General features: G+C 37.3%; 3 protein-coding genes across 4 annotated transcripts; 2 read left to right on the top strand and 1 right to left on the bottom strand.

Moving 5' to 3' along the window:
• The first annotated feature begins 189 nt into the window (after window positions 1-189).
• Window positions 190-4,467, top strand: LOC118061350 (chromatin remodeling protein EBS). The gene is made up of 5 exons (XM_035074780.2): window positions 190-513; window positions 689-1,031; window positions 1,140-1,208; window positions 2,266-2,404; window positions 4,213-4,467. Exons 1-5 carry the CDS (start codon window positions 414-416, stop codon window positions 4,237-4,239), a joined length of 678 nt encoding a protein of 225 aa, XP_034930671.1. The 5' UTR covers window positions 190-413; the 3' UTR covers window positions 4,240-4,467.
• A 140-nt stretch (window positions 4,468-4,607) lies between these two features.
• On the top strand, window positions 4,608-9,606 carry LOC118061347 (subtilisin-like protease SBT2.4). The gene is made up of 10 exons (XM_035074778.2): window positions 4,608-6,188; window positions 6,331-6,475; window positions 6,574-6,971; window positions 7,071-7,166; window positions 7,272-7,341; window positions 7,441-7,723; window positions 7,886-8,226; window positions 8,308-8,575; window positions 8,656-8,928; window positions 9,005-9,606. The coding sequence occupies exons 1-10, from the start codon at window positions 5,977-5,979 to the stop codon at window positions 9,415-9,417; spliced, it is 2,499 nt and encodes an 832-aa protein (XP_034930669.1). The 5' UTR covers window positions 4,608-5,976; the 3' UTR covers window positions 9,418-9,606.
• On the bottom strand, window positions 9,413-15,088 carry LOC118061348 (O-fucosyltransferase 15). 2 transcript variants are annotated; one of them, XM_073412496.1, is made up of 11 exons: window positions 14,669-15,088; window positions 14,197-14,286; window positions 13,944-14,037; window positions 13,694-13,755; window positions 13,463-13,551; window positions 12,953-13,073; window positions 12,710-12,853; window positions 12,246-12,580; window positions 11,048-11,288; window positions 9,977-10,265; window positions 9,413-9,686 (listed from the first exon to the last, which is right to left on the bottom strand). In XM_073412496.1, exons 1-11 carry the CDS (start codon window positions 14,939-14,941, stop codon window positions 9,541-9,543), a joined length of 1,884 nt encoding a protein of 627 aa, XP_073268597.1. In that variant the 5' UTR covers window positions 14,942-15,088; the 3' UTR covers window positions 9,413-9,540. The 2 variants fall into 2 exon arrangements, with proteins under 2 accessions (XP_073268597.1, XP_034930670.1); XM_035074779.2 differs by lacking the exon at window positions 9,413-9,686 and having other exon boundaries at window positions 9,786-10,265.
• Between the last annotated feature and the right edge of the window lie 849 nt (window positions 15,089-15,937).

The following is a 15,937-nucleotide window of genomic DNA, read 5'->3' on the forward strand; positions in this document are numbered from 1 at the left end:
ATTTAATGATAAAAAAAAATAGATGGGATGGGACATAAAGACAAAACTAAGAAAAGACAATCCAATATTTACACAAATTGGGTTGCATGGCAACACCCCATTGGCCAAAACCCAATGACAAAACTTAACCAAATACGAAACCAATCCTTAAACTCTTACAAGAAAAAGAAAATCCATATCATTACAGCCAAACTACATAGCTTGTGGTTAATTAAGCTTACACACACACTAAAAAAAAAAAAAATGACACCGTAACAGGTCAAGGGTCACGGCATCTTCTCCTGTTGTCTTCTCTCTCTCTTCAATGTCAAGAAGCTAGGGTTTCTCTCCCTCCAAAATCTCCACTCCACTTTCTACCAAAATCCTACTTCATCAGTATCAAGAAGAGAAGACACTTGAAGTCTTAAGGTCCCATGGCTAAAACCAGACCAGGAGGCATCATCTCCAAGCCTAAAACAGGCAAGAGGGACCTTGACTCCTACACAATTCGTGGCACTACCAAAGTTGTTAGAGGTAATAACATTCTCAAAATGCGTTTTCGCAGTTATATTTATCTGGGTTGTTGTAAAGTTCTGATTTTCGTTTGTTTTGTGGTGTTTCTGATAATGGGTTGTTGTCGTTTTGTGTATTTGATAATGGGTTGTTGTAAAGTTTTGATCTTTTTGTGTGTTTTCTTGTGTTTATGTAGCGGGGGATTGTGTATTGATGAGACCATCTGATACTGGTAGGCCTTCATACGTGGCAAAAATTGAGGCGATTGAGGCTGATAGCAGAAACAATGTGAAGGTTAGAGTGAGATGGTACTATAGGCCAGAAGAGTCTTTGGGAGGGCGCAGGCAGTTTCATGGAGCAAAAGAGTTGTTCTTATCAGATCATTATGATGTACAAAGTGCTCACACTATTGAAGGGAAGTGTATAGTTCACTCTTTTAAGAACTATACTAAGCTCGAGAATGTTGGAGCTGAGGATTATTATTGTAGGTTTGAGTATAAGGCTGCTACTGGAGGTTTCACACCAGACCGTGTTGCAGTGTTAGTTTTTTCTTTCAACATGGTTTAGATTTGAGTATGCTGGAATGTGTTTTATTTTTTGTTAGTGTGTTATTTGATTGAGGTCCTAGTGCTTTTTGATTTTTGAAGGTATTGCAAATGTGAGATGCCATATAACCCAGATGATCTCATGGTGCAATGTGAGGGTTGCAAGGACTGGTAATGTAGCTTTCTTGTTTCTGTTGTTTTTTTTTTATTTTTTCTTAATTCTCCTTTTCTCTTTTTGTTATTTAGTCAGTTAGTTTTCTCCAAGGTAGTCCCGTGACAATAAAAAAATTGGGAAATGTGTTCTATAGGAAGTTAAAAATGGGGAAAATTTTTAAAAAAAGAGTGAAATTTTGTGTCCTAAGGAAAAGGAGCTAAGGACGACCACTCTTCAACCCATTTCCAAGAGAAGGCTTGTAAATTAAAAAAAAATAATAGAGTTTTGTTGGTGAAGTTCTCAGCCCTTCAATCATCAATGCTGGACAGAGAAAGGAGCACAAGGATTAGAAAGAGGCAATTCTCCGTATCAAGAAACAAAGTGCAAATATACAAAAACAATTTGCTTGATGTGGGAGAATTGACTGCTATTTGAGCTGATAGCTTGATCTCACAAGTGTTATCCTCCCTATGCCCGCCTTTTCCATTTAGATCATAAATCTGGACTTTAGGGGCAGTTATTCTAGTTAAATTTTACAAATGATATTGGCATCATTCTGGGGCCATATATTTTTGCTTTGCTGTTCAACACTATTTTGTCTATTGCATTTAAGTCAATGGCAGTTAACAAGATGTGATTTTTCTGGTTTTTCCTTTTCCCCATGTAAGATTATTACCATTTCTATGGCGTTTTATGCTCTCAAATACATCTCAAACATGATAGTTCTAATGGTATGAAACTGACTCACCCATGTGATATATCTACTTGCACGTAGAAGATGCAAAATGTTCTTTGTCGTGCATTTCTAGTGCTTACTAACCTACAGAGAATGTAAATTCATTTGCTATACTCCCAAATTCAGGCCTTTTGGATGTAGTTTGAATGGCAGGGGATAGTCTGCTTTTATAGTTATGCTTCTATTACTTTTTGGAGGCATTGTGAATAGTTATGTTTCTGTTAGGTTTTGGAGGCATCATGAATAGTAAGGGAATTTCGTCTATATGCTTATGTGTGATAGCCTTAAAAAAAAGTTTTAGTCTGCTTTAATAGTTATGCTACTCCTGTTCTTTTTAGGTATCATCCTGCTTGTGTTGACATGACAATTGAAGAGGCAAAGAAATTGGATCACTTCATGTGTTCTGAGTGTGCATCTGATGAAGATGTGAAAAGATCACAGAATGGATTTTCAGCATCATCATTAGCTGAAGTCAAGGTGAGACTTTTCTCTATCCTGTTTCCTTTTTTCTTGATATTCATTTTTGTGGCCTTACTATACCCCATTTACTGTGCATGACATGCTATGAGCTTGTTTTCTGCGATGATTTTTGGGTTGTGATTTAAGAAGTTAACAGGATTTGTTACTAATATTGTGTGGAGTAGGTTGTTGATATTAGTGTTTTGATAACTCTAATGATGGGCGTATGGTGTGGATAAGTAGATAAGTAGTGATACATGAGTCTCCATTACCATTGTGGCATCAACCATCCTTTTGGGTAAAATGTACTGAACATTTAGCTGGTACCAAAGAATATATTTGTAGGATGCACTACTGCTTTCATGTATGAAATTGAATACATGGGCTGGGGCTGCATTTTGGCCGCAATAGCTTGCTGATCTTGAAAAGAAAAGCATTTTTTACCTGTAGTAAGCATGATCCATGTATTTCACATAGCAGTTTGGCTTCGTGCTCATGTTCATTTATTTATCTATATCTTATTTGCTATGGACTGTGATTAATCAAGCATTTATGTTTCTATTACTTTGTGTTAGAAATATCTTGCTCTTATATAGTTTCATGGGCTGTGCTACACTGGCAATACAATTTTCACTTCTACACTTGCCTGATCCCTATCTTCTTATGGAATTTGAAGTGTAGGTTGGTTTATAATGTTCAGAAGATTGTAACTTTGATGCACACATTGCCATTTGAAAATTTGAGTTATTGTATTGATTTGCTTGGATGAGATGAATCCGGGTCCAATAGTTGCATCTTCATCTGAATTGTTGTGATATGGTGGGCTATGCTTGGGTGGTGCAAATGCTAGAAGTTGTTTGATATGGATTTTTATGTTCATTTCTCTTTCCAATCCTGCAATGTACAAGACATCCTGAACTGTCAATCTAAATTTGGCTCCATGGTTACAGAGTATAATTAGAAGTTTGGTCTGTCATTATATCAAAATCCACAGTGATATATTTACCCGTTTTGTCCCCTGTTTGCTTAATACTGCCACTTATTGGTTCTTTTCTAGACTCTAGTATTCCTGTTTGAAAACAAGTTCTGTTCTGTGGCAGAGTTTGATTTTGTTGAAATTAAGGCAAGGTATTCACTGCAACTATGAATGCTCATTATTCCCATTATAACACATTCAGGATGTTTTGAGATTGGGATATAATTTCAAAAAAAAAAAAAAAGGAAGATCGGGATATGATGTTATAGTCAGTTGGAGAGTGTATCTGCATGTTTCTACATGGAAGGCTACTATCAACTTCATGTTGTCTTCAAGGCATGTCAGAAACATTGAGCCAGATCTTGTTTTTCACATATGGTTTTTCTATATGTAATCCATATACAACCTTCATGGTGCGATTTTGTTTACAGTCACTTCTAGCTTCTTACTGCGATCTTACAAGTATTTTATTTCATCTTCATTTATTGGAATTAAGTTATTTGTCTACGCCAAGGGATTCCAATCCACAATGGATGGATTGCTCTGTCTTCATCCAAAATGTTGCATTAGGGTATTGGAATTTGGAAATATTTTGTAGAGACACCAATACTGTTCTTGCAATTTGTTAGGGAAAAATACTGATATTTATTGGTTAGGGAAAAATATCAGGGTATTGGAATTTGGATAGATTACATGTAGACTCTCACTAATATTGTTCTTGCAAAGTTTGGATGTTGGTTAGGGAAAAACATTGATCACATACATAGCCCAATCTTCATAAATGATGGCATGTTTTCCCTCTTTATTGTTCTCTGAAATGAATGATTGTTGAAGTCTCTGAACTTTACAGGTAGAGAACAAGCGCCGGAAGAGATGAGTGCAGTTAGGTCAGTGAAATGCACAGGGAGACCTAAATCTTCTTGCAGGTTTAACTTGTAGATTGTCAGTGTTTGAGATGTATAGTGCAAAAGACCATGGTGTGCTTTGCTCAAACTGGGCTGTCAGTAATTTCTTGTGTTTTGTCATGTGGAATATGTAAACTATGCTAGGTTCAGGACATAATTAATTTATTATGAATCTATCCCGAAAAAGGTTTCATTTTGGATGTTTTCTGACATCAAACCTATTGCATGGAGTAGACATTCTTAGTTTCTGGTTTTCCCTTTTTTGAAAGCCAAGACAGAACCCCATTTATGCTGATGGTTCACTTGCCAGTTTGATAGCAACCAGCGTAACCTATGTTGTAGTTGCTCATTTGTGGTCTTTCTTCCACACGCACAGAGTTTTCACAACAACTCTCACTATAGACTTGTGATGCATTGCCCAAGTCTGAACTGATGGCGACAAACTGAAATGAGGGCCTTAGGTGGAAGCAGGAACGCCTCCTTGATTTACAGCTTTACACCGTTAAAAATCGTGTGGGCTTAGACGAAGACAAATGGTCCCAGCTTGGGTCTTCTTTCCTACACAATTTTCATTTTCGAAAGCTGACCTCAAGATCGTGGAGCCTGACTGCCGGTGGACCTAGCTGTCTTTTTGGTTATTTCTTTATGCTATTCATTTGTCAAGATTAAATTGTCAAGTCTACAACATTATTCTACCAACTCAGAGCTTAACTACATGCACAGGGCTACAAACAATAGAGTATAAATCATCTGGCCCTAGGGCTCGCATCGCTTTTTACTGCGTGTTATTGGATTAGGTGATGGTGCGAGCGTTACTTGGCAATCTATGAAGTTTGCAATCATGACATCCGCCTTTCAAAACCGTGGCTAAGAGTACTATATTTGTACCCTAGTGGTCGAGGATGGAGTGCAACCCATTCCAGTCTTGAAAACCCTCCGGAGTTATCCTGTTCATATTTGTCGAGAGGATTATAAACGACTAAAAAAGAGTCTAAATCATTACATTAACTCATGGGTTAATCGTTTCTATTAAATGTTGATTATTTTATTTTTCATTACATCACTAAAAATTTAGCTGAATCAAACTAGTTTTTTTTTTACATTAAGATAAGATTAATATTTTATCTGTTTTAATTAAAAATTTAACTCGAATTAGGTTTTTATTTAATCCTACCTGCGTGTTTGTAATAAATTCTTATTTTAACAGGAGGCCTAGAAGTTGCCAATCAATCCGAGTGTGAAGGTCATTTCAATACCATATTTGTTTCAATTTCATCAAAATTTAATCTATCGAAATCCCTCCTAGATTAAAAAAAGGAGTCAATTTAATCAACGAAGAATAAAGAACCTCCCAAAATCAACATATTGGTAGTAAATATTATCGGTAAGTCCTAGCAACATGCTTCTCGTCTACATAAATCAGGTCTCTGTAGTAATTTTTTTGATACGCATGGCAGCATGCATGCCCAAGAAGTACCTCTAAAAGCCTTTCCTCGATATTCTCCACCATTTTTGCATTCTATACAAGGTAATAATCTAAGGGAATAGTAACGGTTTAAGTCCAAATTAAGCAGGGCTTCCTTTCCATATTAGCTAAACCGTTACTGCTTTATTCACATGGACATTGTGTCTAAGAATTATTGCTTTACGTTTTTGCATGCTGTGTATATGGCAGCTTATTTTTCTCAACATCGCTGGTGCCTGAGCTCATGTTTCCTTCACTGAAAATGATCATGGCAGACAAGGTTGATACATCGGCTTCTTCGAGTTTTTATGCACTTCTGATTACTGTCCTTGTTATTGTTGGCTCTTGCTGTGCAGAAGAAAGATCAGTATACTTGGTCTTAATGGAAGAAGAGCCAGTAGCATTTCATGGAAGCCATTTATCTCATGAAGGACGAAAAGTACTTGCACTTGACAGGTATTACTACTGCTGTTTTCCTGTCTTGAACATCTTACAAATTTGTCCTAGACTTCTAGGGCAAGGGAGGATGTAGATTTTTAGGGTTGAATTCATTTTCTTCTATTGGTACTGATCAGGATATATATTTTTGTATGGATAGTGAAGTTTCCAAGGCTCATGCAAAGCACTTGGTGGATTCTCATGACCATCTTCTGCAAAGCAATCTAGAAACTGGAAGCTACAACAAGCTCTACAGCTTCAAACACATTGTTAATGGCTTTTCTGTTCATACAACCCCTTCTCAGGTTTCTTTCCTAGTTTCTTAGCCTTCTATTTCTCTATATATATTTTCTCAAAGTTGATGGTAAAAGTAAATGCAAGTTTTGTTGGTTGAAAATTCCAGGCAAACAAATTGAAAGTTGCTCCTGGAGTGAAGCTGGTGGAGAAAGATAGAGGAGCCAAATTGATGACAACATACACTCCTCAATTCCTAGGGCTACCTCAAGAAGTATGGGCAAAGGAAGGAGGAGACAAAAATGCAGGTGAAGGGATTGTTATTGGTTTTGTTGACACAGGAATCACCCCTGAACATCCAAGTTTTACTTATGATCCCTTGAATCCTTTCACATCAAATATTTCTCATTTTTCGGGTGCTTGCGAAACGGGGCCTAGATTTCCATCTAGTTCTTGCACTGGTAAGATAGTGTCAGCTAGGTACTTCTCAGCTGGGGCTCAAGCAATTGCTACTCTCAACACTTCAGTGGACTTCCTCTCCCCCTTTGATGCTGCTGGGCATGGCAGGTACGTACTGCAATGATCACTATGTAAAATGCTCTTGAATATAATCAAATAGCCATCTGCTGAAGATGTCATTGATATAAATGAATATACTATGTTTAGTCATGTAGCATCAATTGCTGCTGGAAATGCTGGGGTCCCAGTGATTGTGGATGGCTTCTATTATGGGCAAGCTAGTGGGATGGCTCCTCGTGCTCGGTATGCTCTTTGTTTTATACAGCAGCCTTAATTATTTTACTTGCATGGCGTTTAGGCAACACTTTGATGAGAAGTAGATGACCTTTTAACATGTATTGGCCTCAGAATTGCTGTTTATAAGGCTGTGTATCCAACAGTGGGAACTATAACAGATGTGGTTGCAGCAATAGATCAAGTAAGTCTTGAGGTTTACTAGTCTGTAACGGAAAATATCTACAGCATTTATATTGTTGATTGGATCTTATTAATCTCATGTGCTGAATCTGTGGCACAGGCAACAATGGATGGAGTGGACATATTAACGCTCTCAGTTGGACCAGATGAACCACCAGAAGACACCATTACATTCTTAAGTGTGTTTGATGTTTTCATGTTATTTGCTCGACGAGCTGGAGTTTTCGTTGCTCAAGCTGCAGGTAACCACGGGCCAGACTTTTCAACTGTTGTATCTTACAGCCCTTGGGCTGTAGGTGTAGCTGCTTGCAGCACAGACAGAAGTTACCCCGGTTCTCTTCTTCTTGGAAATGGGCTAAAGGTTGGAGGCGTAGGTTTATCAGGTATGAGGTATCCGATGTAGTATAATTGGCACAATACCAATATATGTTCTTGCTGAATGGAGAAAAAGGATCCATTTAGCCAACCCCAACTAGTTTAAAAGGTTGAGGCTTGGTTGTCGCCGTCCTCGTTGTTATACTTATGCATTGCATAATCTTTTCCAGGTCCTACTTTTGGAGATGGGAAGTTTCTGTGTAAGTTGGTGCTGGCTAAAGATGCAGTTAGGGTAAATGGGGCATTCCCAAGGACTCCAGAATATGTTGAAGAATGTCAATATCCAGAAGCATTGGACCCTGTTATTGTGCGAGGACGAATAGTTATCTGTGTCTTCTCAGCCGGCTTCTATAATGGGACATCAAACATCAATGCCATTATTGACACAGCAAGAACTCTGGGATTTATGGGTTTTGCTTTTGTTGCAAACCCGGCCTACGGTGATTTCATTGCAGAACCTATTCCTTTTGCTGTTTCAGGCATTATAATTCCAAAAGTTGTTGATGCACAGGTATTAAATGCTGCATCAGAAAACATTAAGCACCATGAATGCTTTGTCTTGTGAGAAGTATAATGCAGTCTCTATATGCAGATCATATCTCAGTACTACGAGCAAAATATCCAGAGGGATGAGAGAGGATTTGTGATTCAATACTGTGCAAGAGCAGCTATAAGAGAGGGTAGAGTTGCTTCTTTTGCGGGGCAAGCACCTATTGTCAGTAGATTCTCTTCCAGGGGGCCAGATTTTGTTGACATTAACAGGAATCCTGCCGATGTACTTAAGCCAGACATTCTTGCCCCAGGACACCAAATATGGGCAGCTTGGAGCCCCCTCAGTGCCTTAGAACCCATACTAACTGGTAAGCAAGTCTGTATTATAAAAGCTATTATCATTAGATTGATGAGAGTATCTTCTAAGGCGAGCTCGCTAATTATTTAGGATACCATTTTGCACTACTGTCCGGTACAAGTATGGCAACACCTCATACAGCGGGAATAGCAGCACTTATCAAGCAATATAATCCTTCGTGGACTCCATCTATGATTGCATCTTCCATCTCCACTACTGCTACCAAGTATGACAATTATGGAGAAGTCATACTAGCAGAAGGATCTTATCTTAATAGCTACTATCCGTCCACTCATTTCGATCGGGGCGCTGGACTTGTGAATCCTGCTCGTGCTATTGATCCAGGCCTTGTCTTACCCGCAGGTAACATTTAACCTCTTCAAGTTTTTTACTTTTTTAGTATTCGTCTGAAGTTGAACTGATGTGTAGTATGAAGCAGAATTTGAAGACCACATAAACTTTCTGTGCTCATTGCCTGGTATTGATTGGTCTGTGATCAATGCTGCAACTGGAGAGAGGTGCAACCGATCGCTTAGCCATCCGGCCAACCTGAACCTCCCTTCAGTGACGATATCGACACTAAGAAACTCTCTAACAGTCAAGCGGAGTGTGAAGAACGTGGACAGCAGACCAGAGACATACACATGCTCAGTCATATCGCCTAATGGGACCATGGTAAACTTGTCTCCAACTTGGTTTAGAATAGCTCCACAAGAAATACAAGATATTGAGATACAGTTTCGAGTGATCCAAGCAGGGGGTGAGTTTAGCTTTGGTGAAATTGTTCTGACAGGAAGTTTAAATCATATTGTCAGACTACCATTATCTGTTTTGCCTATTTCAACATCATAGACATGGGTTGGAAATGTTTAAGAAAATATATTTGAGGAACATAAATTTCTGTTTTACAGCGGCTAGACTCAAGAGTAATCCACAAATCATTTACAGCGGCTAGATTCTAGAGTAATCCACAAATCAAAAGCAACAAGAAATCAGACATAACCAATACCTAACAGCTGCTCCTTCCTGTTCACAAACAATACCGTTGGGTATTTTGTATTTATAAACAAATACTAAATTTTGACAATGTCCTGTCAAGTACCAAGGATACAGTTCACTGCCTGAAAAAGTAGAAAAGCCAAAGGCATTTTAGATGCATCAAAAGCAATATATTCACTAGAGAGTGAGCCATGCTAGAAAAGACAGGGTTAAGCTCAAAGAAAGGGAAAGAATGCAATATTCTATTAAGATAGTCTCGTGTATGTTACTCTATTTGTATTTTGGGCGTTTCCCCAATTTGTCTCACTTACAGAAATAAGAAAGAATGAAATACATCAGATTAATAAAAAAATGGAAGCTACAATGGCATCAAATGTCAGATAAGGAACACATTATTCTGTTAGGCACATACACTCTTTACACCGTGGATATCTGTAAACACTCCTAGCCTTTGGCCTTTGCAGCACATGTTTAGTTTGTCTAACTGCCTTTCTAACTCTCAGCTCAAATATCTTCCATTCAATACTGTTGTTCTTCCTGAAAATGTCAGCAAGTCTCCGCTTGTTTGGTCGTATTGTTGGCATCTTCCCTCCACCATAGTATATTCGAAAACCAGAAACCAAAGATGACAACTGACTCCCAGAGTCCGTCATGGCAAATGCATCAGACGCAGTGCAGGCTATGAAGTCCAGCGCTGCAAGCTACACAAGAAATAAGCTCATCATGCATGAAGACTGATTAAAAAGGAAAAACAGTTCAATGATGTAAGAAAACAAACTCTGACAAGGACAGCAGGGTTCATGTATCATTTCATGGTGCAGTGATAATGGTGAAGCCCCACTCAAAAAAAAAAAATTGACGGCCAACTGAAAAGGAAAGGCTGCAATACAGTAGTAGAATGCAAAAGAGCCAAACCTTTTGTCACTAAGCTTCTCAAAGCAACCACTATCAGAAACAAAAATTACATGGTTTTCTGTAAATTTCTCAAGTAATCAGAACACTGCATGGTTCTGTGGCTTAATTTGAACTCCCTGTCAATAAATGACACCCCCCAGGTTCTAAAATTTCGTTGCAAGCTCAAAACTGAAAAAACAAGGCATTCCTTAGTCATAGATCCACCAAAACCACACTGGGTTAGGAATGCTTTGAAAAAGGTCCTCTTAGACCTACCCTTTGAGGAATGAAATGTGTTGCTCTCAACCCAAATCCACACAATAACAGCTGCCTAAGATGTTTAGCATGAGATACAAGTTCAGGTTCAGCATGATGCAAGCTACAACAGAAGGATCATCCAAAGTACTGGTCTTGGTCCCATGTTCACTTCAATCACCAAGATACCGTATATTAATAAAGAGCTAACTTGAGGATTCAGACATCCTCCTATTTACACTACATGGCTCCACCTAATGCACTATATCAAATTAAGCAGATGAAAACCACAAAATTACACAATAAAAAGTTGTGAAAAATGTCTCTTAATTACCTGAGATGAAAAATTCTTGAATGGTTCGAGTTCAGTTGCTGAAAGCAGTTTCTCTTTAGTAACTAAATTAGGATACAAGCTGGTTAAAGCAGTTAATCTTGATCTCCCTCCATATATATTTGCACCTGCTATGAATATATGTGTCTTCCTACTGAACCCTAGAGCTGCAACCATAAGTACTGCTTCCTCAGGAGTTAAGGGACATAAGCCTTCTTCCCTCAGCATTGCAGGAGAAGGTAGCCTGCCATAAATCAAACAACATACCCAGGAAATAAGCCAAGGCAATTGTAGCATGTATGCTATCCCTTTGATAATAAAAAAAATAAATCAAAAAAATCAAAAGGATATCTCTCTGCTACACATGTTTCAAGGAAAAAGTATTCTCTCAAATGAAGTTATCCTTGGAATAGGAGAATGATGACTAGGTTTAGACCTACAAAATGGCAGTTGGAACCAAAAAGTATTCTCTCAAATTAGTAATCCAACTATGTATAGCTTTAGGTGTGTGTGAGTTCACAAATAACTATGCTGGCAATGCTTCATTTTAGAGAATCAGTTTATGAATGTAACTTCCAGCAACTATGTTTTGCACAGTCTCTTGTAGGTGTGACTCCTTAGAACCATAGGTGTGATGCTCAGGTCTTTCCTCCTTTTAGGTGTGTAAACTCTACTGGTGTGGCTCCATTAGCTTTTTCACATACATCGCAATTCCTTTAAACAAAGCTCTTTATTCTAACCATCAAACAACCTCAATCGAACTCCAAAACACCCACACACATTCATACCCAATCAATCCTATATCCAATAGCCACCAAAAGACCAATTCAAACCCTCAAATCTCTATTCACATTACTGTTCACATCCCCTTGAAAATACCCCCCTAAGCTGCCCTGCATCAGATATGGTGTGGCATTAAGCAAGCGAGGCACGCATGGGGCATACTTATTCGAAAGGTGGGCTTCACCCTCATAAACACAGTTGAGTGGAAGTGAAAACAAAATTTTTACACCTATCTGTCTACATATATAAAGACCAGGAAAAAAAATATTGAAAGATAGGGAAACAAAGGCACTACGGTTCTTAACTATTGCCTTATATAAGATAGGAATAACTTAGGGCACCTGTTGACCAGCACGCTACAATGCATGCCTACATACAGGGGATAATGAACATATAGAAAAAATGCATAGGTGCGTACTTATTTGTCTTCTTAAGAAGTGTCAGAGCAGGGAAATGAATCTCACGATATGCTTCCAACTCTTTCCTCTCTTCTCCTCCTCCACCATATTCACACAAAGAGTGTGCTACCATGTCAATTTCGAACCTCAGATGTAGAGCTAGATATCTTGAAGCTTTGACAGCATGACCCACTTTCTCTTGCAGATTTTTTTCTGCATAAGGACCAATAAGATAATGATCGAGTAGCCCTGAATGGGCAGCATGTTTACGCAACCTTTGGATGAGCATGGCACCAGTTTCTTGTATCTTGGGAGAAAATTGCAGTGCATGAAAATTACATCTGCACCGAAGTGTCTAGATGAAGTCCCCGACATTAGGATGAGCAAAGCAGGAAGGAAATGGAATAAGGATGACAATCTGGTATATTGCTTACAATATACCATCATACGCAGCAAACTAGAGTACAAAAGGAAAGAGATTTACCTGCAACTGAAATGGTATTGGATCAAATGCCAAGCGATTCCCAAATCCAACAAAATGGACAACTCTATTTTTTAGTAATATAGGGAGAATGTTTTTCAAATAAAAACTTGGCTTTGATTCTTTCCCAATATCTGCATCTGTCACCTGCATGATATTGTGATATCATTACTAACAACAAATTACGCAAGATAAGAACAAATAAGGTGTGAGTGCACTCAGAATTATTATGGATAAGAAACTCACAACACTACCAATTGCCTCCAAATCTAGCGACTGCAGCTCTTTAGGCAGTTCCTTCACTATCCGAATATCAGGAGTGAGGTAATTAATAAAATGCTCCTCCTGATAGATGTCACTGAATTGACTATGAAATAAAGAATTGATCGTCACTTTTCCATCCAAATCACATGTAAGAGTAAGAATGACTCAAATAAATTGCTTTGATTTGCAGTGATGAAGCATTGCATTTCTGGCACTTATGGGAGAAGAAGTTAACTAACTCATTATGGGTACACAATAGCAGTAAATATCACAAGCAGCAATCACCTTAAAATCAAGGCATCCACAAGATTATTTCTCCAATCCAATTATTAAAAGATGCACGCACTTTTCTTCAAGATAGATATACCAATTTCAAGCCACACCACTAGGCAACCAACAACTATCACAGGCAATTATGTTTTATCCAACAATCAAAATGTACACTTTCTCTAAAGGGAAAAAATGCGAGAAAACAAAGATAAAAAATATTACCTCACATCTCTCCAGACGCTGCTGTACATAAATCTAGGAATAACAAGAGTTGAATTCAACAACCGTGAAATAACAACAGCATTGCAAACCTGTTTTTAAAATAGAACAAAGTTGAATCAGTTGAAAATACAAAATATATCCCTTCAGAAGCAAAGACAGTTGCACACAAACTATGAAACTGGGTCACAAAGGAGTAATATGAAAGCTGCAATTAGTCAAAGCATTGCTTACAGCTACTCTTTGCTGGTTCATCCCACCATTCGCAGTGACCAAAATGTAACCATTATTTCCCTCTACAAAGCACCACCGAGAAATACCAAGTTAGAACCAGTTTTGCACCACTATAACACGTGTTTACTCAAATTAAGATATCCAAGACATATTTCCACATGAGACACAGGCAGAAACACATCCAAATGCAGACATCAAGTCAAATGTCCACCTGCATACAAACTCGCACAACACAGAAAGAGTTAGTTACCACTAGGATTCCATTTACGATGATCAGCACAAGGTCTCCAAGCAGAAGCAGGAACAAACAGCTCCTGCCACAAATCTTTCGGCTCACGTTTATTCTGTTATCATGGAGGAAAAAAAATCAAACAATACAGAACGCAAAAAGAAAAAATTGCAGCTACATAAAGATTAAGTCAGTAGAGATTTAATCCAAATAACTCCCAAACCAAAACAAACTATACCCATATAACAAGATAAAAACTTGGCAATTCAAATACCTCAGCAAGGGAATGAGCAGCCAAAGCCAACATCCTATCATAAGTACCCTTTCGCTGCCTTTTTCCTTTACCAATCGTTTTCAATTCTCCCTGCATTCAATCCAGTTAAACATATAAAAAATTATAATGGGAATGTTTTTTCTTTTTTTTATCATTTTCTATTCACTCATGATCTGGCCTGCTCGACTCAAGATCAGATTCTCCAAATGAATCACAAAGTACAAAAGCCATGCATCTTTTATATATTAACAAAGATGAAATACAGCAATTTAAACAACTTTTTAACTTCTCCAAGTTAATATAAAGAATCAAAACAGGAAGTTTTTATGCTGCAATCTTCCTAATTAATCACAGATTACATAAAATCATGTATCTTTATTAAATTACCAAACCGTGTATCCATAAAGTCACTCCATTCCTTCTCCAAATCCACAAAATATTAACCACAGCTAAGTTTCAAAGAAAAAAGTACCTTTATTGAAACTGAAATTGAAGAAGAATTTCGAACAGACACATCTTTGTTGCCGCTGATTTCATCATCAAGTTGAAGCCTTAAAACCATGAACCCATTGAAAATAAAAAACAGACCCACCAAACAAATCAAACCCACAATCCCTTTGGCTCCCCTCTTCTGATACCAAAAAACCTTCTCCCTCTCTCTCTTTCTCTTCCCTTTCTTTTGTCCGGGCCGAGGAGACTGACTCGGTGATGAGGGTATATTATAGAGGTCAGCTGAGGAGGACATATGAAAAATGTTGCTTCTTTCTGCTAAAAACCGAAAGCTTTTTTCGAGGTTTTGCTTCGAAACGGGTTCTTGTTCTTCTTGTTGTCTGAATTTGGGATAGATATATGTAATAAACTGTGGACTAACTGGCTTTTGTTTTGAGTTTGCTGTCATGAGTTTGGTATCACAAGCTGCTTGTTTATGAACACAAGAGTTTATTATAAGTCCCTGTATTTTGTTATAACTAATCGAATAGTCCCTATAAATATAGTGTTAAAATAATTATATAGTTGCTCAACAATATTGACCATTCTTAATTTAATATTTTTTCAGAATAAAAAAATAATATTTCGTTAATATTAAAATAGGTAAAAATATACCACTATTTTTGTATAATAATTATCAAAAAAAAAATAAACGTGAGAATTGAATTAAGAGAGATTAAAAATATAGTTTCTAGGTTTATATACTAAGTAAGTTAATTAAGTTTGTTAACTACAAGGATTAATTAAAATTATCTCTCTAGACAAAGACAAATTGACCTTTTATTATTTGATGGGTCTGTTATAGAATATCTTTGTCATGAAATATTGCTATCAATTCAATAATTAATTTGAATAAAATAATAATTTTTTTTATGAAATATAAAACTAATTGTTGTTTAATTGGCTTTTATATTTTTACTGATACCTTGTAGTAACCCCTATTATTCCTTAGGTAAAAAAAATCCTACTTTTATTTCAAATTGAGTAATAAAGGCACCACAAATGAGCTGGCTTCATGAGGGTTTTTCAAATTCTATCAACCATTTGAGAAGATCGATGTTTTGTAAAATCAAACCTGGCTTGATAATTGAAAGTAGTTGAGAACATAGTTTTTAGATTTTATCCGGTTTAAGATTTGAATTTTAAGTTTTAATAGAGTTAATTTTTTTAAAAATAAAAACAACATCGTTTTAGTAAAATAAAAATAAAAATCAACGAGTTGCAATCGAGTTTTTGACAGGATCTTGCCAGG

This window comes from Populus alba, chromosome 11 (assembly GCF_005239225.2).
Source record: "Populus alba chromosome 11, ASM523922v2, whole genome shotgun sequence".
Taxonomy (NCBI): domain Eukaryota; kingdom Viridiplantae; phylum Streptophyta; class Magnoliopsida; order Malpighiales; family Salicaceae; genus Populus; species Populus alba.

Bases quoted from the DNA above. Each gene is read 5' to 3' on its own strand.
- LOC118061350 (XM_035074780.2), top strand. From the start codon at position 414: ATGGCTAAAACCAGACCAGGAGGCATCATCTCCAAGCCTAAAACAGGC. The intron at 514-688 runs GTAATAACATTC...GTGTTTATGTAG, and splicing joins CACTACCAAAGTTGTTAGAG to CGGGGGATTGTGTATTGATG. The intron at 2,405-4,212 runs GTGAGACTTTTC...TGAACTTTACAG, and splicing joins CATCATTAGCTGAAGTCAAG to GTAGAGAACAAGCGCCGGAA.
- LOC118061347 (XM_035074778.2), top strand. From the start codon at position 5,977: ATGTTTCCTTCACTGAAAATGATCATGGCAGACAAGGTTGATACATCG. The intron at 6,972-7,070 runs GTACGTACTGCA...TACTATGTTTAG, and splicing joins GATGCTGCTGGGCATGGCAG to TCATGTAGCATCAATTGCTG. The intron at 8,929-9,004 runs GTAACATTTAAC...AGTATGAAGCAG, and splicing joins AGGCCTTGTCTTACCCGCAG to AATTTGAAGACCACATAAAC.
- LOC118061348 (XM_073412496.1), bottom strand. From the start codon at position 14,941: ATGTCCTCCTCAGCTGACCTCTATAATATACCCTCATCACCGAGTCAG. The intron at 13,074-13,462 runs GTAATATTTTTT...TTTATTTCATAG, and splicing joins AGCGTCTGGAGAGATGTGAG to TCAATTCAGTGACATCTATC. The intron at 10,266-11,047 runs GTAATTAAGAGA...TTTCTTGTGTAG, and splicing joins TCAAGAATTTTTCATCTCAG to CTTGCAGCGCTGGACTTCAT.